The 27517-nt window shown below is 45.1% G+C and overlaps 3 protein-coding genes across 7 annotated transcripts; 2 read left to right on the forward strand and 1 right to left on the reverse strand.

Annotated features, from left to right (window-relative positions):
• The first annotated feature begins 706 nt into the window (after nucleotides 1-706).
• On the forward strand, nucleotides 707-1486 carry LOC111077225 (selenoprotein F). The gene is made up of 3 exons (XM_022371416.2): nucleotides 707-817; nucleotides 872-990; nucleotides 1047-1486. The coding sequence occupies exons 1-3, from the start codon at nucleotides 773-775 to the stop codon at nucleotides 1423-1425; spliced, it is 543 nt and encodes a 180-aa protein (XP_022227108.1). The 5' UTR covers nucleotides 707-772; the 3' UTR covers nucleotides 1426-1486.
• A 4947-nt stretch (nucleotides 1487-6433) lies between these two features.
• Nucleotides 6434-14231, reverse strand: LOC111077221 (alpha-protein kinase 1). The gene is made up of 2 exons (XM_022371407.2): nucleotides 12886-14231; nucleotides 6434-9971 (listed from the first exon to the last, which is right to left on the reverse strand). The coding sequence occupies exon 2, from the start codon at nucleotides 9956-9958 to the stop codon at nucleotides 7346-7348; it is 2613 nt and encodes an 870-aa protein (XP_022227099.2). The 5' UTR covers nucleotides 9959-9971; nucleotides 12886-14231; the 3' UTR covers nucleotides 6434-7345.
• A 2561-nt stretch (nucleotides 14232-16792) lies between these two features.
• On the forward strand, nucleotides 16793-27319 carry LOC111077222. Of its 5 annotated transcripts, none has more exons than XM_022371410.2 (4): nucleotides 16793-16885; nucleotides 18483-18655; nucleotides 21825-22012; nucleotides 27089-27319. In XM_022371410.2, exons 2-4 carry the CDS (start codon nucleotides 18490-18492, stop codon nucleotides 27290-27292), a joined length of 558 nt encoding a protein of 185 aa, XP_022227102.2. In that variant the 5' UTR covers nucleotides 16793-16885; nucleotides 18483-18489; the 3' UTR covers nucleotides 27293-27319. The 5 variants fall into 5 exon arrangements, with proteins under 5 accessions (XP_022227102.2, XP_022227100.2, XP_022227101.2 ...); XM_022371408.2 differs by having other exon boundaries at nucleotides 16812-16913; XM_022371409.2 differs by having other exon boundaries at nucleotides 16813-16913; nucleotides 18488-18655.
• The last annotated feature ends 198 nt before the right edge of the window (nucleotides 27320-27517 follow it).

Genomic DNA, 27517 nt, shown 5'->3' on the forward strand with positions numbered 1-27517 from the left:
ATATTCCTCGATTTTGATATTCCGTTTAATATTACTAGCTAGTTGGCCCTCTCAGCCCTAAAAAAATTATTTTATGCAATTCCTCAATGAATTTTGTTTGGGATTGGCTAGTTTTCAAACCTATTTTTAATGGGATTGCTTAGATAATAGGGTTCGAACAAAAACGGCCAAAGCATAAAACGTAATTGTTGACTAAATGTGACGACATTGTTGCTGGTCAACCAAGTTTCTTCTATGCGTATGGACTTTTGTATACCTTGTTTCCTTTAATTGATGTTAAATTTGTTGTTTCAGGCTGCTTTAAAACATTAATATTGCATTTTCGTTAGATTAAGTTATTTTTTACCTATCTATGCAAATGTTTTGTGTTTTATATATACATTTATCCCGGTTCTGATACCTATTATTGGTACCCATGAGCTACAAAATTTAGTTGATGTCTTTTAATAAGAGACTGAGTAGTTTCTGCATTACTTGGAGCCTGAAATTACAAACAAAATCTCAAGTCCATAATATACATTTTACCAAGGTATGCAGATTGTTGCTCATTTCGTGCCAAAATTTGCAAAACAATGCTGCCTATTCATTTCCAGATTTTGCTGTAATTTTTCCCATATATTTCCCAAATATACCAAAATATAAATTACCATTTTCAAAATATTCCGGAAAATTGATAAAAATACTATTTCATACCGATATACCGACATATCGATATATTGTAAACAAGTAAACAGACGTGGACATATTATATTTAATTGGAATAGCCAAAATTATGCAGAAACTTGTGCTTCTTACCAGCTGTTTGCTAGCTATTAGTGTGAGTATTCAGTGCGCCACCGCCTGCAAGAGATAAAATTCAACTGCATTTCAGTGTCAGCAAATCCATGCTGAATTCACGGCTGCCGACTGTCGGGAGTTGGGCTTTATTAAGGCCCAGTTAATGTGCTCCAGCTGCGAAAAACTGGATGACTTTGGTCTGGAGACCCTCAAGTGAGTGGCAGTACGTGTAGCATTGCTCCATTAACATCTTATCTTCCATTGCACAGGACCCCCTGCAAGCAGTGCTGCACTTTGGATCAGCAGCCGGCAGCACAGCGAACCTATGCAAAGGCAATTCTCGAGGTGTGCACCTGCAAATTCCGTGCCTATCCCCAGATACAAGCCTTCGTCCAAAGCGGCCGGCCCGCCAAGTTCCCCAATCTCCAGATCAAGTATGTCCGTGGCCTGGATCCCGTGGTGAAGCTGCTCGATGCCGCTGGCAAGGTGCAGGAGACGCTGTCCATAACCAAGTGGAACACGGACACCGTCGAGGAGTTCTTTGAGACGCATCTGGCCAAGGATGGCAAGGGCAAGAGCTCCTACAGTGTAGTTGAGGAGGCAGTCGACGACGATGACGATGATTATCTGCTTACGAATAAAGTTTAACATTTTAATTCCAATAAAATAAATTCCACAGTTTGAGAGTCACTATAAGAGTGGTACAAGAGAGAGTGAGAGAGAGCTTTTTAGGGTGAGAGAAACTGCTACTGCAATGCGACGCCGAAATTCTCAAATTCTTGATTCATAAAAATAAATTAATACATTTTATTTGGTATCTTTCCATCGATTGACTTGGAGCGAGCGGTGGATTGGGGCCCGCCTGTACAACAAATCACAATGTCTGGCCATTGTTTTCGACATTCTTATCACGGCGACATCACCATCGCTGCGGTATGGCGGTACTTTACCTTTACTCCCCCCCCCATCAGGCAATCAGCCATGACGTCGCAGTCGACTCACATGGCCAGGGCTCGGCTCCTCGACTTAACCAATATTTGAACAGCCTGTTTAAATAATTGTGGTAACGGAAAATGCAAATAGTTCTTAGGTATTTCAGCCCGCCAAAACTGATGTCTATTTCCGATCTGTGACGCAGCCTTGACAGTCAGCACAGTCAGAGGCGGGTGGCTCTCTCCCTCTGCTGATGAGTCTCGGAAGGAAGCTTCGCCTCCTTGTTCAGAGGATCTCAAATGCAGCCAGAGATAAGATAGAGAGGACGCATGCTGATTGGCAAATTAAAATGTTTTTGCATTATTATCGCCTGTTTACGTTTCATTACAATGCAGTTTTCTATTTGTGTTTTTTATTTGCTTTACTGGTTCTTCTTCTCCTTCTTGCATTCTCCTTCTTCTTCGTGCTGCTGTTGCTGTTGCAGTTGTTTATTGTTTTAATCAAAGTCTGCGGTGCACAGTGGACAAATATGAATATGAATTGCATATGTTGAGCATCTCAGGGTTAAGTGTGCACTGTCTCTCTGCACCATTCCGTTAGCTCATCTCTGGGTTGCACTCTCGCTCTCTCGCTGCTTGAAGAGCAACGTACCGTTGTATCGGAGTGAGCATCTCTGTTGGAATAACACATCTCAGGGTTAAAGAGTGCCTGCTTGCACTGCTTTAAGATTGTTGCTGCAGTTGGCAATCTATTTCGCACCACTGTTCTTCTTTCAGTGCCAGCTGCAGAACAGGGACCCTTGTCTCGGAGCGCCATTTTCTCGGAACGCCATCCTCCTCCATCTTATCCGTTATATTCTCCATTTCCCGGAACGCCATATCCATCCTGCCACTCTCGAGGAGGCAATGCATCCAAGCATAAATGCGAGTACATGTGCCAAACCCAACTCTAACGGCAATGACGTGGGGGCCCTCTGAGGCGTATGGGCTATTTTTAGCGACTGCTATCACAAAAATGTACATATGTACATACATACATATGTACACTCGGAGGCGGCTACCACGCCCCACTATCAAGCTGTAGGCAAAGGGAAAGTGCGACCTACAATCAATACTAATTATTTGCCATTATGATTATTCCAACAGTTTCAGGGGGGTAGGGGAGGGAGCACGAGAGAATCTCTTCTCCTGAACCTTATCAATAAGGGGACTCGGACTCGGGTGCATTCAACTGTTGTGTGCCACCGAAACTACATACATACAATTGTATATATGTATATGGAAAGGCACAAAGAGTATAAATATAGGGTGACTAGAGAGAGAGAGAGAGAGCTTTTAGGATAGTTTCGTAACAGAAAGTGGGAGAGATTCGCTAGTGGCATTCAATTTAAACAGCTTGCAAGACAAGCAATGCATCACCTCATTTAAAGACACCTTGGGCCAGGCCAGGCCAGTGCAGGCCGAGAGCGAACGCTGTCAATGTCCCCCATCGTCCATGCCCCCCCATGGATGAAATGGGTGGCGTGGCATGGACGAATGCCGTGCACTGAAAGTGGACTGATTCTGTTGAGCAGTGAGCAGATCGTTGTTGTTGTTGTTGCTGCTTGCTGATGTTGTTTCTTCTCTCGTGCTTTTTGCGTTCCACTGATAACATTTGCGCCTTTTGAGTGCTAGAGCTCTGATAACGGTAATGACGTTATCGTCACAGCGTCATCTTTAACTAACACACACAGACACAGACACATACACACCAACACACACTTAATCAAGCAAGCGATTTGATTTCATGCCATTTTAGCACTTAATTAAGAAATAACATGAACAAAAAATAATAATCAACAAATGCTAGCAATCTTGTACTTCCCTCCCTCTCCCACTATCTGTGTGGGTCTCCCTCTCCCTCTCCCACTCACTGTTTCTGTTTCTGCCTTTGGTTCATTCTCCACGTTTTAGTTTTGGCGCGGGCCAAAGTTGTTCTTTGGTTAACAGTTGGCTACAGTCGAACCTCTCTAAAAAGTTTTGAATATTGCATTACTCCATAAGCACTGTTTTTCCATATGCATAATTTAGCTGATTGTCTCTGTCGTACTTCAAAGTGATTTTTGTCAACATTTCCATTAGACTTTGTTCTTCCATATGAAGCCTGACTGTACAAGCTTCAACTGTTTGTTTTTACCCCCTTTGCGCTTTGTGCCAAAGCACACGCCCTTCCACACGCTTATTCGTTCCATTACCACATGTGCGGCGGCTTGCCCTTTACCGTTAGCAGCCTGTTGCTGTCAGAGTTAATGCGAGGAGAGAGAGAGAGAAAGAGAGAGGCTCTCTTGCTCTGCCTCTCTCCTGTTAATTGGTTTTGCGGCTGTAAATATCGAAAACTTGATTTTGGAATTACTATATCTGCTTGTATTATTTATTAACCAAATACTGACGTCCTCAGCATATTATTATTTATTTTATTTATTCTTTAATCTTCGACGCTTTGGCAGAGTCTCTTCCGTCTATCTCCCACCGTCGCACATGTTCAAACAACGGATCTGAAGAGTTAATAGCTCGAAGCTAAGCGAAAAGTCAGATTTTTCTTCTAATTAGATTGAGAATTATGTAGAAAGTTATTATAGTACAATTGAGTATCTAAAGATCATTGCCAGAAAGACACAACTGTCGCCCGTTGATCTGCATGGGTATCAAGTGGAGTAGAGTATCTCCGGCCCCCCGGCAGTTATTCAATTTCCCGCTTTGAACTTTGACTACAAAATTTAGCACACACAAAACACAAACTGCGCCGCGCTTATTAACAAAGACACTAACTACACTACTCATATGTATGTACATGTCCCCCGTATCCCAGTGTGGGTAAGCGCCTCCAGAGCGTGTGCTGTGTGTGAGAGAGTGTGAGCCAGCGAGCAATTAATAAATGTGCTTGATTATTATTTTTTCTATAAATTTACATAATTTTACGTGCAATTATTCGCACACTGAATAATGCATGGCATGCGTCCCACGTAAACGGCATTTGCAAAAGAGGGATGGATTGGATAGCGCTCTCCCTTGGGGGCTGGCCCTCAAATCGAAATCGAAATCGAACAGGTGGCTCCGGATGGCTTCTTAAAGATGCAACAAAATGGATGGATAGTTTCTTGGACTTTAAAATCAAATTTAAGATTTATTTGAAACAAATAACTGTGTTATTACATTGAATATAATCTTATGGCTGATTCTCCTCGGGCTGGTTTCTTGTTTGTTGCTGCAGTTGATTTATCGTTATTTCATAGGTGTAATCATATATTACATACACAATTACCTAGTTTGTATTTGTATAATAATAGTGTAATTTATAATTAGCATTTCACTTTCTTAACCATTATAGTTATTATTATTATTATATTTCTTTAAGTTTTGTTGTTTGCATTTTTATTTATAAGTATATTTTTTGCTTAACACAAAACTGCAAGGACAAAAGACTTATATTTCTTTTTTATTTTGTTTTGTGTATATTTCATTTATTTAATTTGCGCGTTGCCCACATAAATTACATTTATAATTACAAATATATTTCTCTTCTTTTTTTTTGTCGGTTTTTTCTTGTGTTTTTTGCTGCAAAGATTTCGCTTTTTGCTCGCATTTAAGTTTAGTTTATAACTAGGGTTTTACATCGATAATTAAAAAAGGGAAATCTTGCAAAAACATCGCGGTTACTAATATTAACAATTAGATTATCGGTAGATATATGTATGCATATAATCGTATGTGTATAAGTTCTGGTACTCGAATCAAATAAAACATTTCCTTTTTGCACTTTAGAAGTTTTTAGTTTTGTGTGGCTTTTTCTTTTGTTTGTTACATTTATTAAGTAGATTAGCAATGAGGGGGGTTTTTTTTTTTCAGGGGATTTTCAGGGGCTTGTATTATCTATAAACAATGTCTATTATATGGGGCTTCGGATCACTGTATTATCCTAACTATTCCACTCTCCTTATGGTTTCTTGCAGGCCATTTGATGTTTACCTTAGGTATTGAATTGAATAAAATAAACAACTTTTATACAATGTTTACACGAGGCATTTCATGAGTCCCTGTTTTTAGCAAAATATAAATCTATTTTAGCAATTAAAGATTTTAAGAATTCTTTTTCAAGTTTTATGTGGAATTCATGAAATGGACTTCGTATAACCAGAGTTTTGGTAGACTTTGTTGTAAGTGTTGAAAAACGTTTTGGAAATATCTTTACTATCTATTTATTTATTTATGTATTCAGGTTAAAGATTGGTAGTAAAAAATGGGTTTTGTTGTTCCTTTTTTTCTAGTTTTGAGTTCGTTACATATTTTGATTCTTGCTTCGTAAAATTTGTCGTAGCAGGACACTGCTCGGAACGAGTTGTTCCAATTGTGAGCTGCACTTGTGCTTGGGGACAGCTATAGCTCCCTGTCTGATCTATCAACTATATACATATATCTGTATGTATATATATATATATATTTATTTAGCTATATGTCTGCTTGTTATATACTCGTTTATTTATTTTGTGATACTGCGTTTATGATGAAAGGATCTCGAATGTATTTTATCGTTTTGTATTCGAACAGTGCTTGGCGAGTGTGGTGATGGGGTTGGGGGGTTGCTGGGCTGGGCTGGATGTTAAATATAAACTTTACAGCACTGGATAGGATCGGTTCGGGGTATCGTTTATGCAGTCTTAAATACTAATAATTGCTTCGACGGCACATTGGGATTATATGGATAAGGTTTTATTACACTTCTATATAATAGGTGTATATTGGTTGTTTTGCTGGATCATTTCGTTAACAGAATAGAAGACTGGCAAAAGGTAATAGATTTAATATCTGCATAGCTAGAACAGTTGGATAATGTACAGGAATAGTTTCATTGTTTCCGTTACCGTTTCCGCTTCCCGGTTTTATCCTATCTTTCCTTCTTGTATAGAGAATATAATTTTGGTCGTTGGTCTAAGACACTTTTTGGTTTCAATCCTTAGTCGGTTTGTTTTTTTTTGTTTTCTTTTATATCTTTTTGTTTTGTTTTGTTTAAGATATTGTTATATACAGAAATGAGGGTTTAAGTAGAGGTTTTTAAAGATTGATCTTATGTGCGTAGTTAAGTAAAATCTGAGACTCGCTGTAAAATTGGTTTAACATTTTCTCTCTTCTTCCTTTTAGGGGTGCGTTTTTGTTGTTGCTGTTGCTGTTGTGTGTGGGAAGTGTGTGTGGGGAGGGGGGGTTGGTGTAAAAAGACACTCAAGTACACTTAGGGGTTAACAATTTGTTTTGTTTAAGAGCTAACTACTAAAGCACGGACGATGACGATAACGATAACGAGAACAATAACGATAAAAATGGCGATATACCTAGAGGAAGAAATTTCGCACCTCCTCGTCCAGGTCGCTGGAGTCAACCAGATCATCCATCACCCCAGGTACGAGAAGCTCCACCGCCTCCAACTCCAGTTCCTTCTTATCCCTATCCGCGGCTGTTGCTGCTGTTGCCTCCGCACTGCTGCTGCTGCTGCTGATGCTGGTGGGCGGTAGGACAGTAGACACCGGCACAGAGTCCAGCAACGCCTCGTAGGTGTCCTCCAGCAGCACTCCGCTCTCGATGGCCGCAACAGCCTCCTCATAGTATCAGTTGAGGTCGCGCCGGAAGCTGTCCTCTATATTGGGATCGGCAATCATTATGGGATTCTGGTCGGACAGCATCTGCAGGCCGGCGACATCCATCTGGCCGAGGTCCAGGTCCAGCGAGTCAAAGATCTCGCGCGAAAAGTCCGCATTGGAGGAGTAATCGCTGAATATGATTGCCGGTATATTCGCGGTCGCATTCGTCTGATGGTGATGATGGTGGTGTTGCTGCTGCTGCTGCTGGGGCTGGTGGTGTTGCTGTTGTTGCTGTTGTTGCTGCTGCTGCTGTTGATGCTGGTGGTTCATCAGTAGTACATTGGAGTTGCAGGCGTTATTGCTCACTGGGGAGCTGCTTGAAAGCGGCGAGTTCGTGTGATGTGGCGAATGCATCGGCGAGTGATGTGGCGAGTGGTGCAATGAGAGCGACATTTGCTGTTGCTGCTGGTGTTGTTGCTGTTGCTGGTGATGTTGCTGTTGTTGTTGCTGCTGCTGTTGATGATGGTGGTGGTGGTGGTGCTGCTGATGCTGCGGCGACGACTGGCCCGACATGGGTATGGGCAGCGGCGAGCTGGGGCATCCCAATGGCGAGGCTATTGGGGAGGCGGCAATGGTCAGGGGGTCACCGCCGCCATTCGATCCACCGCCAGCGGTGCTACTACTGTTATTGTTTGCGGCTCCATTCAGATTGCTGCTACCATTGTGCGGCGATCCCACGCCATTGCTGTGCCCATTGTTGTTCAGGTTGTTGTTCAGCCTCCTCAGATTGTTGTTATTCGCCCCGCCCTCGGGACTGCCGCTCAACTCGTTAAAGTCCAGCAGCTCCTTGTTGTGATAGGGACCATTGGTGCCGTTGGTCAGGCCACCTCCGCCATTGACACTACTGCTGCCGGGACCGCCGCCACTCAGGTCGTCAAAGTCCAGGGGCACAAAGTTATTGGCGAATCCCTGCTGTTCCGGCGACGAGTTGCTGTCGCCCAGCGAGAAGATCTCAAACTGATTGTGAAACGAGGTATTCAGACTGTTGTAGGAGGCATCGAACTGCTGCTGCGGCTGTTGCTGCTGTTGGGATTGCTGTTGGGACGACTGCTGCTGCTGCTGCGACGGCGATGGCTGCTGCTGCTGCTGCTGGCGGATGGGGCTGGCCGGTGCACTCGAGTGCAGATCCGTGGCGGATACGCTGCTCAGAAGACCGGGCGAGGAGCGTGGACTAGGCGGATTCGGTGGCTGGCGGTAGTCGGTGAGGTTGGCCGAGGACGCAGAGTTGTTGTGCGGCCCCAGGGTGGGCAGCGGACTGAACGTGCCGCTTGTCCCCGCCGCCTGATTGGTGGCCAGGTTGGTGAACGACAGGTGAGGCGATGTGGAGGGCTGCTGCGTTGTGTTGCTTGTTCCCGTTCCCGTCCCTGTCGCATTGGCGGACGTCGGCGAGTGCTGCTGCTGGTGGTAGGGCGAGCCGGGACCTCCTGCTGCTGCTCCTCCCCCTCCTCCTCCTCCACCTGGTGGACTAAACGGACTGGGCGACTGATCCCGGTCGCGTCTGTGATTGTGCGGTGACATGACAGGCGAAAGGGTTTGTTGCAGCTGTTGCTGCTGCTGCTGCGGTGGCTGTTGTTGCTGTTGCTGCTGGTGCTGTTGCTGGGGGGCATAGTTCTGTAGCGCCGTGAGATCGGGCAGGGAGCCGGTGTTGGCGTAGTTGGCCTGATCCTGGAGCGGGCGAAACAGCGAGTTGGAAAATTTGGCGTTGTATGGCGTGTTCTGTTGCTGCTGCTGCTGTTGTTGCTGATGCTGCAGATGTTGGTGCTGTTGCTGCTGCTGGTGCTGCAACTGCAGCTGTTGGTGCATCTGGTGCTGCTGCAGCTGCTGCTGGAGATGCTGCTGCTGTTGTTGCAGCTGCAGCTGGTGGGGCTGCAGCAGGGGCGGCTTTCTCCGCTGGGCCTGCGGACTGAAGCTGCGGCCTATGTGGTGGTGTGGCGAGTGAGATCGTTGGTGGACTGTCTGTTGCTGTTGCTGCTGCTGTTGCTGTAGCGGCGACTGCTGCAGGTAGTTGGCATGCAGCGCGTTCATGTCCGGGCCGAAGCCACCCGCCTCGGCGGCCACGGCCATGTTGAGGCTCTGGTGCAGCGCCGAGTCCGAGCTGGAGCGGCGCCACAGACTGTCCGACGTGGGGGGTCCCAGCAGGTGTGGATTTGGCTGTCCATTGTCCATCGTCTGTGGCGTGGTGCTGCTGCTGCCGTAGGGCGAGCGATCCTGCTTCCGTTCCGATGGTCTCCTCATGGGTCCCACGCCCACGCTGCGTCCCCGCGACTCGCGATAGGCTGTCGGTGATCCTCCTCCTCCTCCTCCCGCAACGCCATCTGGCGAAGCGCCACCGCCGCTGGCCCCGCTACCAGAGCCACTGCCTCCTCCTCCTCCTCCACCCGATCCGTTTCCCGCTCCTGGCGAGGAATTGCTTACCTCCTGGCCGCCTCCCAGGCACTCCAGTATCTTTTGTGTGGCCGGCGTCTCATCCCGCTTCGTGGCATACACCTCCTTCATGATCCGCTCGAACTCTGCCGTGCCCTCGGCCTGCTTCTGCTTCTGCAGCGCAATCTTTTCGCTGAATTTGCGAGGATTGGCCATTGTCCCGCTGGTTCTGTGGAGAGAATCTCTTTGATTATAGTACAAATCTATCATAGGGTTGGGTATCTATTGCACGAGAGTTTGGGTTGGGTGTTCGCTTTAAGTTTGCTTGGACGATGGCGAAAAATACATGGAAATGGAAAAGCTCTTTGTTCTACCTGCCTGCAGAGGGATATCTTTACAGCAGAGGGACTGCATCTTCTATTCTGAATGAGTCTGATCTGATCTATATTTTCTTCACGTATCTTCACGTTCCATTTCCCTTTATCTGTTAGAGAAGGGCATGGACGTGTTTTTTTTTAACCTGTGGCTTCTCTTCTCTTCTTTTTTCTGTATTTTATCAATTTGCGAGTGGAACGGTTTGGCTGATAACGCAGATACAGATACAGGGCACACCTAACGGGGTATGTAATCATGGGACTCGAATTTCGCATTCGCATTCGCATTCGAATTTGAGTTTTTGGATTCGCACAATTACCGTTTACCCGGTACCCGGTCTTCGATGCCGCTGCCGCTGCCGCTCATGCGTTCTCTTTCTCCTTTCAATGCCATTGCATAACGAGTCTTGTATGGGATGCCTGTGCGTGTCGCTTTGTGCCTCTGTGTGTGTGTGTGTGTGAGTGTTGAAAAAGGGCGGGAAAAACGTTGCCGACGAGCAAAGTAAACAACAAGTTTTTATAGTTCTTTGGAACAACGGTCGGTCTTGGTGTCTTGGGAGTAAGGTCTCCTCCAGCTTGAGTGATTCCCCAAGCGGTATTGAGAGAGAGAGAGAGTAAGAGGCAAAGCCAGTGAGAGAGAGAGAGGGAGAGAGAGAGAGAGAGCGGTGCCCCACCTGCAGCTGCATTATGCAAATGTCGCGAATTGCGTAGCAAACGAAATAATTTTTTCTTTCTTTTTTGTTATTTTTTTTTTGCTGCATTAATTTATTCCGGTTCCGCGGCAGTGCAAAGTTGAGGTTTTTCTCCATTTATTTTTGAAGGGCATTTCAAAACCACTTTTAGCCACGCTCTCCCGCTTGTTCGACGCTGGGGAGATTATGCTCCAAATATGATCCGAGTTAGGGCCCAGCCCCAGTCCCAGTCCCCCAGACCTGGCCATAAACCAGTTTCAGTAACAGCAACTTTTTTGTGACAACTTTTTCAACAAAAAAAAAGATGATGATCATCATAATCATCAGATGGGGGGTGGGGAGGGGGGAGCGACCGAGCAGCTCTCACAAAAGGTTGGAGGAAAAAAAGCGCTCAACAGATCGCGCGACTACAGAACGAGCGAGCGGAACAGAACAGAACAGAACAACAAGCTGGCTGGCAATCTAACACGCCCGAAATCGGTCTTTATCTTTATCTTTAACAAGACATAACACAGCTATCGGAGGAGAGTCCACCCAGCAGCAGTAGAATGCACTGTCATGTTGCTGATGGGTTCTGGCTCTTATCTAGGGTTCGGCCATAGACACATGTACACATTGTGCGATCTTTAGAACTTCAAAGCGAATGTGAGTAAAGTTTATATGTATGCAGAAAACGATGACAAATCTGACATTCTTTTAAGCAAATTAGGTTCATTGCTGGGAATTACATATATAGCAAGGAAATTCCCAATCTGTGGGGCACTTAATTCCCTTAAGTAATTCAATTTCTCACACAATTTCCCCAAAGCGGAAGTAATTGTATTTATCGATTAACAGTACCTAGAAATTCCCCAAAGCCAAGCTAAAGGATTGCATTGCTCGCCAAGAAATTCCCCCATCTACTACAAAGAATATTTCCCTCGTTACCCTCATTGGAGGTTAGCCAGTGTCCCACTTTTTAGTTTAATAATTAATTCATTCTAGAGTTTCTAGGGAACTTGACTACGGACTTAACACGCGTTTGGCGAAGAAATGACTAAGGTGTTGTTGTTGTTTGGAAATATTTGAGCGAACTTGTTAATTCTAGCTAAATGATGACGCATTTAACCTGAGCTTGGGCTTGGATTTTTTGCCATCGATAATACAAGCTTCATTTACGGATTCATTTTCCATAGAGTTTGCTACTCGTGGTGGTCAAATCGATGATTAATCGAGAGTGCAACGATAGCACGTGCAGAGCCGCCTGGAAATGGAAACAGTAGACAAAAAGATGAAGACTCCTCTTTTGTTCTATGGTATAGCCCAAAAAGGCTTTCGCTTTTCTCAATCAAATAAGGTCCACTCTCAATCTGTAGTCGCCATCTCGATGACTAATCGCCGCAGATATCGGAAGTACAAAGCCAATTTCGGCCTAAAGGCATTGGCCATTCAGATCACACACTCTCGAAGGGGAAGGCGGGGGACATCAATTGTGGCCATAAAAAGGCCAAGCACGGACCAGGCCCCCGGACAATGGGCGGCACGCAGCGGCACGTTGCCGGGTGGACTGAGATTGAAATCGATAGTGACATTTAATAAGCAGCGGGACGATAATATTGATTTAGTCCTTGCTCCGCTCTACATATGTACATATATCCCTCTGTGTCACTCTGTTTTCTTCAAAGATCTCCTCATACTTTGCCGATTGCACTCTCCGGTGTTTCTTCTCTATGCCACTCGCTCTTATTATTCCTCTCTTCTACTCTGTGTTTCATTGAACTCTATTTATATCCCCCTCTCTTTCCCCCTGTGTGCGGCAAGATCTACATCGTGCCTTCTCCCTCGCTCTGTGTTCCACTGAACTCTATTTATATCCTTCTCTTTCGCTCTTCCTCTTGATTTGCTTATCAGCTGCGCTCCGTGGAATTTTTGAATAATTGAATTTATCGCGCGGCGCAAACGCAACAGAAACCGTTATTTGTCCAACGGCGATATAGCACAGAAAAATACACAGCGAAAAAGAGGCGGCAAAAACAAAACGAACACGTGTGGTGGGGGCTGTGTGTGGGGGTGGTAAGGGTAGTTGTACGGTACTTACATGCAAAGCGCGCGGCTAAGACAACAAAAATTCCCTTGCACAAGAGCGACTCTCTCTGTGTCGGTATTTGGAGTCCCGCGCTCTCTCTCTCTCTCTCCCTCTCTGTGACCCGTCAACTCCAATTGGACCTGAGCTTTGCTGTTGTTGTTCCTACTGCCTTTTCCCGATTGAAATCTTATTTAAAAGAATTTTATTTTTTTGGCACGCAGCTGCTGCTTTTATTGTTGTTGCTTTTGTTTAACTCTTTTTGCTTATTTTTCTCGTTCTGTTACTTTGCCGCGTTTTTGTGTTGCTTATTGGATTCCGTTGAGACTTCTTATTGGTTTTTGCTTAAGCGTTATATTTTGATTGGACTAAAACCAGCTTTGATTTTCGGTTATTTTTGTTGTTGTTGTTAAGTGATTAAATACAAAAATCGGCTTCTAATTGGAGTCTTTTTACGTATTCCTTCTTTTTGTTGTTTGCTCGCTTGCACAAACACACGCGCGGGGCTCACGTTTATTGTTTTTTAAAGCAAAACTGCGACGTTTGTGTTTTTCTTTTCGTTTTTGCGCTCTCTCTCAGCTGCTTTTGGCACTTTTTTTTTGTATATTCTTTTGGTTACCGCACGCCGCCAAAAACTTTTTTTTGTTGCGCCTTTGACCTCTTTTTTGTATTTCGTTTGTTGCCTTATGAACCCTTGCCACTTTGCACAATTTGAGGGGGATGTGGGCAGGGGGATTACAGCACGGCGCAGCAGCAGGCGTCAGCGTCAGCGACGGCGTCGCGTTCCCCTTTTATATTGCATTTCCTTGATATACAGTTATTCTTAGGGGGTCTGTCTGCCTCTGCTCCGATTTGTCTTTTGTTTTTCACACACAAACACACGCACACAGAGAGAGGCACTCACACACACACACACACAGGCACACACTTTTTTTGGGTGCAGAAGATGTGGGGATGTGTGTGTGCAAGGGGGAAGAGTGGGGCCAGGGCACACTTTCAGCAATCTTTTATTATGCTGCTTCCCCTTTACTTTTCCTGATTTTTTGCCTTATTTTCGTGTATTTTGTTATATTTTCGTTGCACTCTCTCGCGCACAGAACAAAACTTATTATTGCTCACTGCTGCTGCTGCTGCTGCCGTTTCTCTTCTTCTTCGCTCATCTTCATATCTTTTTCGCTGCCTTTTTCGTTCTGCTTTTGCCTCTTACTGGCCTTTGCTATTGTGGGCTATATTTCTTTACACCTTGCCCGCTATTGCGCGTTTTATTTTTCACTATTTATTGCACTTTTGTTTTGTTTTTTCCTCATATTTTTCTCATATTTTCCTCTGCTGCCTTTAACCAACACTGAATTAAGACTAGGGATGATGTATATATATTGATGAATCAACGATATATATGACCTCCATATCGATACATTTGTGCGATATTCTCCACGGAAATCATCTGAGTTTCTCGCAAATTTTAGCTGAGTTTTGTTTATTGAGTTTTTGTTAAGTACTTGGGTTTGGTGATTGGGAGGAAGCGAGTAAAAGAGAGCACAACGCTCATAAATGAGTATTTTGAATGTTGCTTGCAACCGCAGGGTGAAACTACGTTAGGTGGGGACAACTTAGCAAGCGGCCTCTTTTCAAGGGACATGATTGCATTATAGCTTATATCGGAAGCTTATGTTCCTCCAAAGTGGATCATAATCATATGCATCCGTGTATTGTGGGAATCCACAATCATAAAACTCTCCTAATAGCTCTTGGTTATATAAATTTATTAGGCGCTCGTTGAGTTGTACCTTACCTTTATTATATGTACCATGGCACTAAAGAGAGCGATTGGTTCGCGTATGACGCGACAGGTGGCTCTGAGATCAAATTTGATTGTCCTGTTTCGTCGTCAGGTGTCGCTCTCGTCTGTGTAGTATCCATGTAGCAGGATTATTTTAAAGAAAAAACCGTTTTTTTTTTTAAATTATAATTACCAATGTGGGCGTGGCGTAATCTTTTGTTCGCCGTGAACAATGAAACAACAGAAACTTTGAAAATCAATCAATCAATCAATAAACGTATGTTACGGTAATTTGATTAGCTTTCCCGGACTCCAACCGATCATATACTTAAGTTCCAGGTGTGTGTCCAAAAATGTACGTATGTATGTATGTACATATTTATGCATTCACATAAACACATATGTACATACATATGTTAATATTTAATCAAATCAACATAAATATATGCCTACAACGAGTAATAATTTTTGCAATTTTAACGAGTAATCGAATACAAACTTGGAAACTTCTGCCTCAAAAATGCTTCCAATTCTCAAAATTCTGTCGCAATTATTCCTATAAATTGTCTGAATTAGTATGAAATCTCATCAAGGCAAATAAAATTTGATATGTAGTCCCATTAGAAGTGAAAATAAAACTTGGAAAATATCGTTCTGTTTTTGTGGCATTTAAATTGCATCAACAAATACATTGAAATAGTCCGCCTGCCCCCCGGCCAGGCTGCCTGCGCCTGCCTGCCTGCCTCTGTGTGCGTGTGGGAGCGTCTGTTTCCTTTTCCGCTAACATTTTGTGTCTGGTTTCCGGCATTTTGTGTGCGCCATTTAAAATTGTTTTCCCCGATACGAATCTCTCTTCGCCCCTCCCCACCCTTCCTCTATCCGTGAGTGGCGAAAATTTTTCGTTTTCCCCGACACTTGAGTCAGGAATTGGAAGCAAATTGGCGGCCTCGGGGCCACCCAGAAATTTAAGGGCAGGCCGACAAGGAAATAAGGCAATGAGAACCAGCAGCACAAGTCGAAGAAGTAAGAGGAGAAGTACGGAGAAGAAGAAGTGGAAATTGCAAGGTAAAATGTGAGCAAGAGATGGAAATCTTTTGCGAACTGTTTCCCACTCCCTTGCTCCTTTCTTCGGCCACTTTTGCATGTTTTCTTGGCCACTTCTGTGTGTTCCCGCACCCCACACACACACTTTCGTTCGTTCCTCCTTCTATCGGCATTTGTTCCATAGCTTTCATAGCCATGTATATTTGTGCGTTTTGTGTACATAATTCATTCATCAAACTGTCAAATGAATGTCATAACTAATAGAGCGGTCGGTCTATGCGGCCACCCCCCATTCAAGGATACGCAAAGGACGGTCGACAAAAACGCTCAATTATTGAAATGAATTGGGACAGGGCTTGGGCTTGGGGGCACATACATACCATATATTTGTTGTAAGTTATTTAGTTGATTTTCGTTGTATGGGAAATTAATCATTTCAAGGCAATTTCTGTAGCATATAAATTATTGGGTCAGAAACGTATCGATGCCAAGAATTTTCGTCTATTTTCATTTGCCACCAATTAAATTTAAAATTAAATTAAACATAAAAATAATAAAAATGAACCAATTTAGCACCCATTACCCCCTTTTTCTACTTTTAAATAATCTCATTATATGAATAAATTTTAGCCAAAATATCGTTTAATTTCCAATTTAGCAACAACCAATTATCAAAAGTTCTCTTTTCGCTTCCATTTCAATCAGAATTCAACCAGCAGTCGCCGCCCCAATACCCACCCCCCACCATTTAATTAGACGAGTGCTTTCTGTCCATTTAACGCATATTAATTTTCAACTACTTTATCTCTGCCTCCCCCTCCCCACTCTCCCATCTGTGCCTCCCTTTACAATGGCCTGTGGCGTAGTCAATATACTCGTATTATCATCGTTTCGGCCTGCTCCGTTATCTTTTGATATTGTTCCAGCACCGCCCCCGCCCCCGCGCAATCACCAGTTCACCACCACTTGACATTAAATGGTAATATTCGGGCATTGATTTCTCGAAAATTTCAATCAAAGTTCAGTGTTTTCTTCGTCTTTTTGTCTACTTCATTCTCCTCTTCCTCAGTTTTAGTTCATTTTTTTTTGTTTCCTCCTTTCCTCATTTATTGGAAATTTTGTGTGTGGCGCTCAGTCGAGCGTTTGCATTTTTCGGGAGCAGTAACAATTAAAACTAACGACCGATTGGAGGTACCACACCATTCCCGATCCTGTGTGTGTGCGTGTGTAATAAAAAGATAACCAGCTGTGAAATTTAATTTTATGAGCAAACAGCAACAGTGAAAGAGCAGCAGTGAGAGAGTGGGAGAGGCGTGAGACTGTTAAGTGTTGTCCAAACGAGGCTTGCTGCTGGCTTATTCACACACGCAGGCTGCTGGCAGGCAGCTGCTGTCTCGTTTGGCCAGTACTTGACTCGGCACGGCACGCGGCAGGAAGGAGGAGGAGAGGAGAGGAGCAATTCAATGCAAAAATATTAATGATACTCTGTCCAGCAACAACAAAAACAACTGCTGTTAAGCAAAGAGAGCGCTTGAGAGAGTGGGAGCGCTTGAGAGAGTGGGAGCGCTTGAGAGAGTGGGAGAGTGGGTGCGTGGGAGTGAACGAGATGGAGCGTCCGTCAAGCTTAAATCAACAGTAAAAGCTGCCAAAAGGAAGGAGAAGGAGCACAACGATGCAATGCAAAAACAGCAAATTTTAATGACAGGAAGAGGAAGGAGAAAAACGCAACAGAATTATCTTCAATTGATTGCAGGGGTGCAGTGGGGGGGAGGATAATTTATTTGCTGATAGTTTTAAAGAGTTATATCAAAATGTGCACGGTGTCAATTGAAGCTCTTTATCTGGGCGTTCAGAATTCCCCGCTAATTTGCTCCAAGTCTTGAAGAGTTAAAGTCTGGCCACACGACTGGCAGCCCTTAGCCCGTTGCCCGCCCCATAAATCTTCGCCATTCAAATTGCGCCATTGATGGCATGCCACAATGGCGGCCAAGACGTTGCACGCTGCTGCTGTCCTGATGGCTGGGATTTGTCCATTGTGCGGCTGTCGAACGAGCGCAAGAAAAAAAAAAAATGGAATTCATCGGTGAAGAGTTGAGCCCACTGGAGCGTTAATAAGCTCCACAAAAACAGGAACGGGAACGGAACGGAACGGGAACAACGAGACACTTGCAACAACAGCGCAGCGTGCAGAGTGGCAGGCAATCTATGCTGGTTGTCAGCACAGAGTGCGGGGGAGGGGTAAATTGAAGCGGGCAGATAGTGATAGGGCCGTGCAAAAGGCTTTACTCTACCGCAGTGCGTGTCGTCAGGCAATTTGGGCTATTTCGTGGGCGACAACGAAACGTTTTTAGACTCTTGAATTTGGAAAAAAGTTTCAAGCTGTTCCGCATGAAGATATAAAACTAAAGCAATATTGAAGTCAATCAAATAACATTAAAACGGCTTTAATTTATATTTATACACATTTAAAAAATCAATTCCTTGCTTGTTTGTACATATTTTTGTTACCCAGCCAGTTATAAACAATCTCCAGTAGAGTATCTAAAGATCGTTGGGTGCTTGCCGCTTACTGTCCGCCCTCTTTGGCCTGTCTATCAAATAAATTGACGGGAAGGAAAGCCAGCCGAAGGCCAACTGCCTTCTTGTTGCTTCTGCCTCCTCCTCCCTCGTCGCATTATGCTCATCCACACAATGCCCGGGCAGTGGCCAAGATGCCTCTTCGTTGTTATTAATAACTTAACGCTGCGCCTGAGCCGAGAGTACATTTTCTAATTCTCGTTCGTTCTAGGATAGAAATGGCAGACAACGGGCATAGCTGGGGGCTGCTGCAGCTCTTTCTAGCTGCCTCATTGCTGGCTTCATTACCGGGGGGAAGTGCAACGGGAGGCAAGGTGCCAAGGTGGCTGCCCCAGCAGGGGGCAATGCCAGGCCAGGAAGTTCTGGCTGCAGTGCCCGCATCAGGTAAGCATCCTCCTGCCAACTCTCAGACTCCATGCCACTCCTTGATGCTCCAATTATCACGCATATGCACTGTGGTCTCCAGTGGCGGGTCAGGTGGAGAGGCCACACTGTGGCGAGGGGCGGACGACGACGAATTCTTAATTGGTATTTCGGTCTCCTCCAGCCACATTTTGCTGTGCCAGTTCTCAATCTGAGCGCTCGTTTTTTTTCTCTGTTCCATTCTATTCCATGGAGAGCCCGAAAATAACTCAAGTGTCACTCGCGCCAGCTCAAGCTCGCGGACGAAGGGGGAGAGGGTAGAGCTTAGCTGAGTGCGGGACGGGGTGGGGTTCAGGGTTCACTGGGGGGCGGGCAGGCAGTGAAGTGCAGCAGCAGCAGCAGCGCAGGCACTCAACCGAGCGTGAATGCTGGCCCGACAGTAGACACACGGCTTGAGGGAAATATTCGTGGGTGTTGGGGAGCAGATAAATAGCAAAAACCTTTCTCTCCCATTTGGGAATTTAGCCTATCAATCTACCCTTTTGCACTGTTCCTGTTAGTCAGCGAGGACTGTACCTTTATTGCTGGTCGCGCTCTTTGTGTGACACTATTATCCCTACTTCTTCTGCTTCTAGTTCTTTTTCTGCTTGCTTTTCCGCTGTTGCTGTTGCATCCGCTTGCTGTCGCTGACACGAGCCCTTGGCTGGTTCAGCAGTGCCCACCCTTCGCCGCATCTTGTGCCGCCTTGCAACCGTTTCCGTTGCAGCAAGCGCTGCAAGGGGCACCATTTTGATGTCACTAGTGTCATTTGTCACGCGTTGTCGCTGCTGCTGCTGCTGCTGCTGCTGCGGCTGTTGGTTGTTGCTTCTTGTTTGTTTGCTTACCGATGCGTGCCCTATGTTGCACAGCCATTGCTGTTGCTGCCACGTCTTGCCGTGTCAACACATACACTCGGCGCATGTTGCTGCTTCCCTTCGCGGCAAGTTTATTCTTGGCATCATTAAGCCTCGACGACAACACTTAACACATATTGTTGCCACATTGTCTGTCTTCCGTCTTCTGTCTCCACACCCCCTTGACACCAGTCGCCGCTTCCAACCCCCTCCCCACCCCACCCCCACGAGGACAATCGAGAATAAGTAGTGCCAAATTCCGGCGAAAGCCATTAAAATGCAAATTTCTAGTGGTCACGTGATGAGGCTGGGCAAACACTTTGACAAACACCCTCACCCCACACCCCTCACAACACAGCTGCAATTCAGCTTGGCCCACATAAAGCGACAGAGACAAAACAAGCAGTGGAAAAACCACACAAAAAATAGAACTAGGTGGAAACCCTGGGCACAGAATCTTGGTATACCCTGGCTGATTGAATGCTTCTAAGGTAAAGTTCGATTGCCATGACTCTGTTGCTTTTTTTTCTTTTTATCAGGGGCATCTATCTAGGGGTGTAGTACTTCCTCCGCTGAGTTACCAAGCTCTAGTCTGTGCTATAATACCCCCTGCTAGGGTATAATACTCATAAACAACCTCAAAGCAACGACGATGACAACCGACTGACACTAACTCAACAACAGCAGCAGCAGCAGCAGCAGCGGCAGCAACAGCGGCAGCAGGAGCAGCGGCAGGGCACTGCATCATCGGCGACTTTCGTTTTTAAAAAAAAAGTTCCTCTCACTCTTTGTTTGGGGCTTTTCCGCTTTCGTTTTCTCATTTTCCGCTTTCCATTTGGCCGTCTGACATTTTGGGTCAGCTGTGGCATTAATTTTGCGCTCAGTTTTTGTTTCGTGTTTCGTGTTTCTCTGTTGTTGTTGTTGTTGTTGTTGTTTTTGGATTTTTTGTGTGTGCTTATTCCGGAAACTTTCAACTTTAAAATGTGTGATTTATTGCCGTAGAGATGCAGCGGAAAGTTTTTGCGGTGCGTTAAACATGGCGTATGATTAACGTCAACGCGGCGCGGCGCGGACTCTGACGGCCAAAGCGGGGGCAGGAGTGGATGGAAGCAACAGCAGCAGCAGCAGCAGCAGCAGCAGCCTCTCAGCGACAGCTCAAAGCTGGCAAAGCTGGAAAAGCGAAAAGGAAGAGGAAAAGGAAAAGTTCCTGGCAAAGCAAAATCTGAACTGCAGTTGGGAAATGAGTTTCAAGTGACGGCAACATAAATCGCACACAAGTTAATTAAATAAGTTCGCTGGGCAAAAGCCTAATGCAGATGCCAAGACTAAATAAATTCTGCAATCAATTTATGTGCTGGCAAAAGCGGCAGATAAGTTCTGGATTCAGTTGATTGATTGCAGATTTGTGAAGATTTTTTTGTTACCTTAATGCAGCTAGTCCTGCTTGGGCAATCCAATAAAACTCTTTTGCCATTCCCCTTCCCCCATTCAACTGCGGAAATTAGAAAGTCATTGCCTTTGCCTAATGGCATTTCCCTGACTGCAAATAAACAGAACAGAACAGAACCCTTCTCAGACCCTTTGGGGTATTTTGTCAATCATCGGTACTTGCCTTTTTCCTGATTGCCAAGCAATTTGATTTCATCCGATGATTGTAGCGAGAGAATGTTCTTCGCTCGTCTAAATGTTCGATTGATTGCCAGCTGGCATTGTGATTCCTTTTTGTGAGCCTTTTTGTCTGGCTGTCTGGCTGTCTGACTGTCTGTCTGTCCATCAAAAGATGTCTAATGACTGCAATTCGAGACGCTTATCAAAGATTCATGTGCGCATTTGCCAATCACCTGCACAGCGGATCAAATTTCCTTTCTGTTTTTTTTTTTTCTTTCTTTCTTCTTTTCTTTTGCTCATTTTCCTTGGGTTTTCGCTACCGCCCACCCTGTCCTCCCGCTGCTCTGCTTGTTTTCTGTGGCAATTGCACTTAACTGACAGTAAGTAGCTGTTGAACTCAAACAAAATGCTCGGCGCACAATCTGAGAACAAAACAAGCTCTGAAGCAGGCTTCAGATAGTCGAGTACTTTGGGAATTGGTTTGGACTGAGACTGGGACTGAGACTGGGACTGAGACTGGGACTAAGACTGCGACTGAGACTGGGACTGAGACTGAGACTGCGACTAAGACTGTAGGTGGAAGTGGCTGGGATACCAGGGATTGGAGTGTTTTAAAATTAAATTTCTTTCTTGGCCAGACACTTGAAAATGGCCAATATTACTACCGCACTTTCTTCTGCTTGTTGCAGGACGCGTCAGTTTTTTGCTCTACCAATTAGCCCTGGCCATAAATTCAGCCGCGGGCCTGGAACCTCAGACGATACAGGAAGTCGAGGTGGCAGTGGAGCAGGAGCAGGAGCACCAGGAGCAGCTGTATCAGGAGTGGAACACGGTCACGGATCCCCACTGGCTGGCCGCAATGGCAAATGAGTATCAGGTAAAGAGCTTCCATTCCCATTCCCATTCCCATGCCCCTGCCCATGCCCATGCCCATGCCCGTGTCGAAATCGGTAAGCCAGATATCTCCTGCCAACATAAATCACGCTCCTCCTCCCCCTGTTGTTGTTGCTGCTGCTGCTGCTTAACTTCTGGATTCTTATTCTGGCTTGGCCTGCCTTTTTATTTTTATTTTTTTTTTAACTTTTTGCCCCGGATATCTGTCAGAGCCTGTCTGGCATAGAGGAGGGGCTGTGGGAGTTGAGTCGTGGAGGCGTCTCTTTTTCCCGGGCACGTGACCTCTCGGTGGTCACGCTTCAGTGCCCCAGGATTTCATTTACAGCCAAGAGGCACGCCACGTCTCTGTCGCAGGATTGAAAACAATCAGGCAGCCGCTGAAGATTTATCAGTGCCTGAACAAGCCATCGAACACGGCTATGATAGCCGATTAGGCCGCGAGCCTCGGTTCATCATTCAAGTCTGTAGGCCTCCAGCCAGAATAATGCATATGACAGAGTATTACAATTCAATTTGTGGCTTCAACTAAATCATTTATATGAGGTATACATAATAAAGGCATCTGTGGCCTCTTTGTGCATCAAACGATTCGCTTTCTAGGCGGAGTTTTCTTATGTTTCTCCACCCAAATCTCCCCATCCAGGCACAAGCTATGACACTTTGCACAATGCCAAACCAATTTAGGTGCAGCAGCAAACTCTCCTTTGTGATTTCGGCTTATGGGGGATGCACAGAAAGTTTCTAATTATCGACAGCATAAATAGATGCCTTATCTATGGCCAGACAGCGTCCCCTGTGGGCATTCCATTTTATTTTCCAAATAAGTTTAGGGGTTTCCTTTTCTTTTTTTTGTTGGGTGAAAAATTTAAATAGTATCCCCAAAGGAGGGAATTGTTCTTGAGATTCGATGGCTGCTGCTACACCTCCGGTGGTCTCTGCCTTTTTATGCATTGCATTTTGCAATGTTGCTGCTGCTGCTGCTGCTGCTCCTTGTGGCTTGTCCTGCTTAGAGACATCTGCTTTCAATTTTGTAGATTGTCTCTCGCTCCAAAAAAATGCAAATTTTATGCAAAACAAACGACACAGATAGGGGGTAGATAGGCGGTAGAGAGGGGGCACTGGACTGGTATATAGGGAGTGCTACAGAGGGAGTGCGTGTCTGACCGTCTGCCTTTTGTGTTGGCTGCTCCCAGTACGCTCTAAAAGCGCTTTTCTTGGTGCTTGTTAAGCATTCAAATATGTATTTCATATTGACAAGGGAAAACCTTCTGGCACCGATACAGTATCTTGTACTTTAACTTGTTCCACGTAAGACTTCTCCAGCGCAAAAAACCTTTGTAACTTCTACTCGTAATTGGTGCAAATGGCAACCATCTGATGTTTTGTGGCTCTGTCCCTATCGCAAGCAACAGTTTATAAGGTTAAATTATTTCTTTAAAGTATTTATTCTTAAATCCAAAGATTCTTATCAAAGTTGCAAGCTTTAAATTCATAGTTTTGACTAATCCAAGAGAGTTTCCATGGGCTCTCCTTGTCGTTAGCTTTTAAAGTGGAAAACCGCTGCCAGTCGTGTGCCATCTCCAACCGCGGCTCAGGCCTGCCCCTCTGCCAGCCCACCCACTGCACTGCACTCACCGCACTCTGATGCTGTTGTCTGGGCTGTGGCATTAAGAAAATGCTGGAAGAAAAATGTCCACTTGGGATTACTTTGCTTAATTCAACTGCAAATGAAAATTGTTTGTTCTGTAAATTCAATCTCTTGGCGTCTTGTTGACGTTGTCATTACGCCGATGTCTGCGCCTGCTGTACGGCTGCCTTACCTTCTGCCATTTCTTCTGGCTCTAGCCCAATTCCAGGGAGTTCATCAAAGCGTAATCTGCACAAAATGGCGTCACTTCCTTGGCCGGGCAAAAAAAAAAAAGCAACAACTTTAAGGCTAACTATGACGGAGGCGAAGGACCCTCTAAGCCTGCCCCCCCTACCCCTCACTGTGCTATCCTAATGGAGTCATAATTCTTCGGCTCGTTAGCAGCAAATACTCGTACTCGTACATGCAACGTAAATATGCCTGCGCCGAAAAGTATGCCAGGCATTTCGTTCGTCCTTTTCACATTTTTTTTTGTTTTTGGGGCCACACCCTGGAGGCCCCTGTAGTCTTGGACTGTGCCTGGGCTGAGCGCCGGCTTTGTGACAGCGAGCGGGTTAGCATAGTGAAAGTTAATTGATTCTGGAGTGGGTGGAAGGGCGACATGGCGGACGGTTTCCGTTTAGGCTGAGTTATGTCTAAAGCTTAGGGCTTGGCAGAGGAACTGGAAGTGGAAGTGGAAGCGGGTTTCGCTGTCGAAAATTATATTTTTTTATTACATTTATAAAGTAAGGTTGATTGGTTTAAATGCCTTGACAAATCAGCTGAATGCTTCAGTTTGCCTGGGGCATATTGTTTTGCATGGGAAATTCCACTTAGATGTAACAGGAAGTACAACAGAACTTTAATGTTATAGCAATAGTGGAATAGTGGAATGAACTTCCTGAAGTTTCTTCTGTTTAATCCTTGATTTACCCTCCTCTACAATCCTCTCCTACAGTTCTTCTTTTGCTCGAATTCGCTCCAAATGAATTATTTTATCACAGGGTATTCCTTGGTCTACTTATTATCCCCCATATACTCTGTCATCTGTCTCCCCTTTTAGCATCTGTGTGTGTGTGTGTGTGTGTGCTTGTGCTTCTCTGTGTGCTTTTCTCGTGTTAAACCTTTTGCCTCTTGGGTATCCGGGTGGGCGTGACACGCCTTGCCACTGGCAGTGGCCGATCCGGCCTGACAAGTTGCTTAATTGAAAAGTGTTTTGTTTGGCATGGGGCCTTGAGGCAGGGCAGCAGGCACCAGGCACCAGGAGCGTCTTTATTCGTTGCCCTGCAGGTCTCCCCCCTTGGCTGATTTGGCAACTTTTACGTTCAATAATTTGCTGCTTATTTATGCACGTGCTTTAAACACAGCAAACAGCAACAAAGGACTTCCGCTTTCCCATAGTCTTCTTCTTCGTCTCTTCTTATCCTCCATCCTCCATCTTCCTTCTTTCCGTTAGCTTCCGTGATTACGCATAAGAAGCTTTGGGAGAGAGCGAGAGGGAGAGAGAGTACGCCTCTGGCTGCCCTGTCGCCTATTTATCACTTTTCCTACTTTTTATTGCTTCCTCTTTCGCATATCACGTTCTCCTGCTTTCAGCCTAATGTTTCATAAATAATTATGTTATTTTAGACTCGCCTTTAAAACGTTCCTTCAGCGGGTATTTTATTTTTTATCAGAGGTTTTGGAGGCTTTTTAAAAACTGAAACTTTGCTACAAATTTCAGTTATATGTGGTTTTAAATTACTCATGAAATTTCAGCTAAATAAAATACAAAATATGTACTATCAAATGCAAAATATAGCTGCAAGGGTATCCGCTGCTCGGTTCTTCCTTTTTCTCGTTTGGTTTTTTGTGTTCGGTCGCGTTGACTTGAGATAAATTGTGGCAATAATTATCGCACATTTTTCACAGCGACATTTTTCAACGACTCTCAGCATTTTTGATGACAGTTTCCATAATTAAGTCGACACGGCACTTAATGATGCTGCTGCCACGCCCCGAGGGCACCCCCTCCATATGAGCAGCAACGTTGTGCATTTTTATGTATTTTTAATTAACTTTGATGTTTATTCGGCAAAAATACAAATATAAGCAGTAGAGGCAGACATTGCAGGCTGGGAAATCATAATAGATGAGATGATCGACGAATGCAAAAGGGGTTTTCCATTGTCCATTATCCGCAGCTGAATCACAGAGAACTCACAGCTCTTTCAATTATGTAGTTAAGGCAACTTTACCTGAGCTGTTTACTGAAGCCAGCAGCCTGCAGCCTGCAAAATTAACCAAATCAAAAGGAACACTTAACGTTGTCTGGCCAGCCTGAAGGACTCTCTATCTTTCAGTCTCACAGCCTGCCTGTGTCTCTGTCTGAGTCTGGTCTTTTGTGTGGCTGCCTCTCAAGAACAAGTGTTTGTCTGTCTAATTGGTAAATTTAATTAGCCATTCTACTGGTGGCCTGGTAGCCTGGTGGCCTGGTCACCTGGCTCGCCCGGTCATCGGGGCCCACGAATGATTGTGTTTGTTCTCCCCACTGCAGTGTGAAATTACATTTTCTGCTCAAATTTAATAAGCACGTTTTCCAGGGCCACATACATACACTTTGGCTAGGTAAATTTATAGACTGGCGCTCTGCTCTAGGACTTGCACTTGCCCGTTGGCATACTGCCACTGATTTTGGTTCTGTTTTGGCCAAAGGAAACTTTAGTTTGCCTTCCGCCTTAGCTCTGACGTTAACGGAAATGCAACACTCTGCATCGCTTCCCATGCCAGTCAACCGAGGCCATACAGCGAGGGAAGTTTTAGTAGTTTAGCCAGCCATTAGCAGACCTTTGCCATTTCTGCTGCTTCTCTATGGTTTGAACTGCTGAAAATAGTTCTCGTTTGAGCTTCTCCACAGTGAACTTTGAGATATAGCTAGATATAAGCCATACCTAATGGAGATATTCGTAAATGAACCCTCTTTCGTTATCAAATGTATAGCATGGCTAAACTGCTTTGCCGTTGTTTACTGCAGTTTTCAATTAAGCTGCCAATGTCCGTGCCAGCCCCTCGCTGTCGGCACCTGTCGCCTTGTTGGCAGCTTCCCTTTTTAATTAGTTGACAAACTTGCACATTTTTATCGCCGCTTGTTCATTTTACTCGTGCCAGTGCTAACCCTTTCCCTTACCCCCTTTGCGCTCTGGTTCTCTTATTAATTCCATTTTGCGCTTGTAATTGCCATCGTATATATCGTTTCGCATCGCTCATACGCAGCGTTGCACCGGAAATTAATTTCCGTGCGCTTTAACAGTAAAAGTGGGAAAGTAAGCGCAAAGCAAGGGGAGATGTTCGAGCAGTTTCCTTGACAATGTCATGGCCAGAAAAGAGCGCGGGGGCGGACTACTACTTTCCCGGATATATCACATAATAATCCCTACCCCTTTTTGATTGCAGAATGTGCCGGTATACGAGACTTTTGCAGGCGACTTGCAGCACTGGCTGGCTGGTAGTTACGGCCTGAGTGCCACGGATGTGTACCGCAGCTGGCACATGGCCCGCAGCAGGGGCGGCACGGGAAGTGCCACCCAAGTGATCTGCGCCGCCGATGGACAGTGCTATCAAGTAAGCCAAATCGTCACCGCCTGCTGTCCGTTCTGAGCTCTCAATAAATGCGTTGAAAAACAATCGAAAGGAAATCATAAATTTCTGGGACACACACAAACACACAAGCGGCACGGCCATCGATTGCCAGGCAGTTGCGGCATTGTCCCCAATGGGACCATTAAAAGCCGTTGCTCTTGCGGCCGACCACGACCACGTTGTGTCCGTCCGAAAACCGTTGCTGTTGGCCAGATGTGTGTGTGTGTGTGTGTGTGTGTGTGT

Source organism: Drosophila obscura, unplaced genomic scaffold (genome assembly GCF_018151105.1).
Source record: "Drosophila obscura isolate BZ-5 IFL unplaced genomic scaffold, ASM1815110v1 contig_1, whole genome shotgun sequence".
Lineage (NCBI taxonomy): Eukaryota > Metazoa > Arthropoda > Insecta > Diptera > Drosophilidae > Drosophila > Drosophila obscura.

What these genes read in the sequence shown, in the direction of transcription:
- LOC111077225 (XM_022371416.2), top strand. Translation starts at nt 773, where the DNA reads ATGCAGAAACTTGTGCTTCTTACCAGCTGTTTGCTAGCTATTAGT. An exon ending in GCTGTTTGCTAGCTATTAGT is followed by an intron (nt 818 to 871) that starts GTGAGTATTCAG and finishes ACTGCATTTCAG; the next exon opens with TGTCAGCAAATCCATGCTGA. An exon ending in TTTGGTCTGGAGACCCTCAA is followed by an intron (nt 991 to 1,046) that starts GTGAGTGGCAGT and finishes TCCATTGCACAG; the next exon opens with GACCCCCTGCAAGCAGTGCT.
- LOC111077221 (XM_022371407.2), bottom strand. Translation starts at nt 9,958, where the DNA reads ATGGCCAATCCTCGCAAATTCAGCGAAAAGATTGCGCTGCAGAAGCAG.
- LOC111077222 (XM_022371410.2), top strand. Translation starts at nt 18,490, where the DNA reads ATGGCAGACAACGGGCATAGCTGGGGGCTGCTGCAGCTCTTTCTAGCT. An exon ending in GGCTGCAGTGCCCGCATCAG is followed by an intron (nt 18,656 to 21,824) that starts GTAAGCATCCTC and finishes TGCTTGTTGCAG; the next exon opens with GACGCGTCAGTTTTTTGCTC. An exon ending in CAATGGCAAATGAGTATCAG is followed by an intron (nt 22,013 to 27,088) that starts GTAAAGAGCTTC and finishes TTTTGATTGCAG; the next exon opens with AATGTGCCGGTATACGAGAC.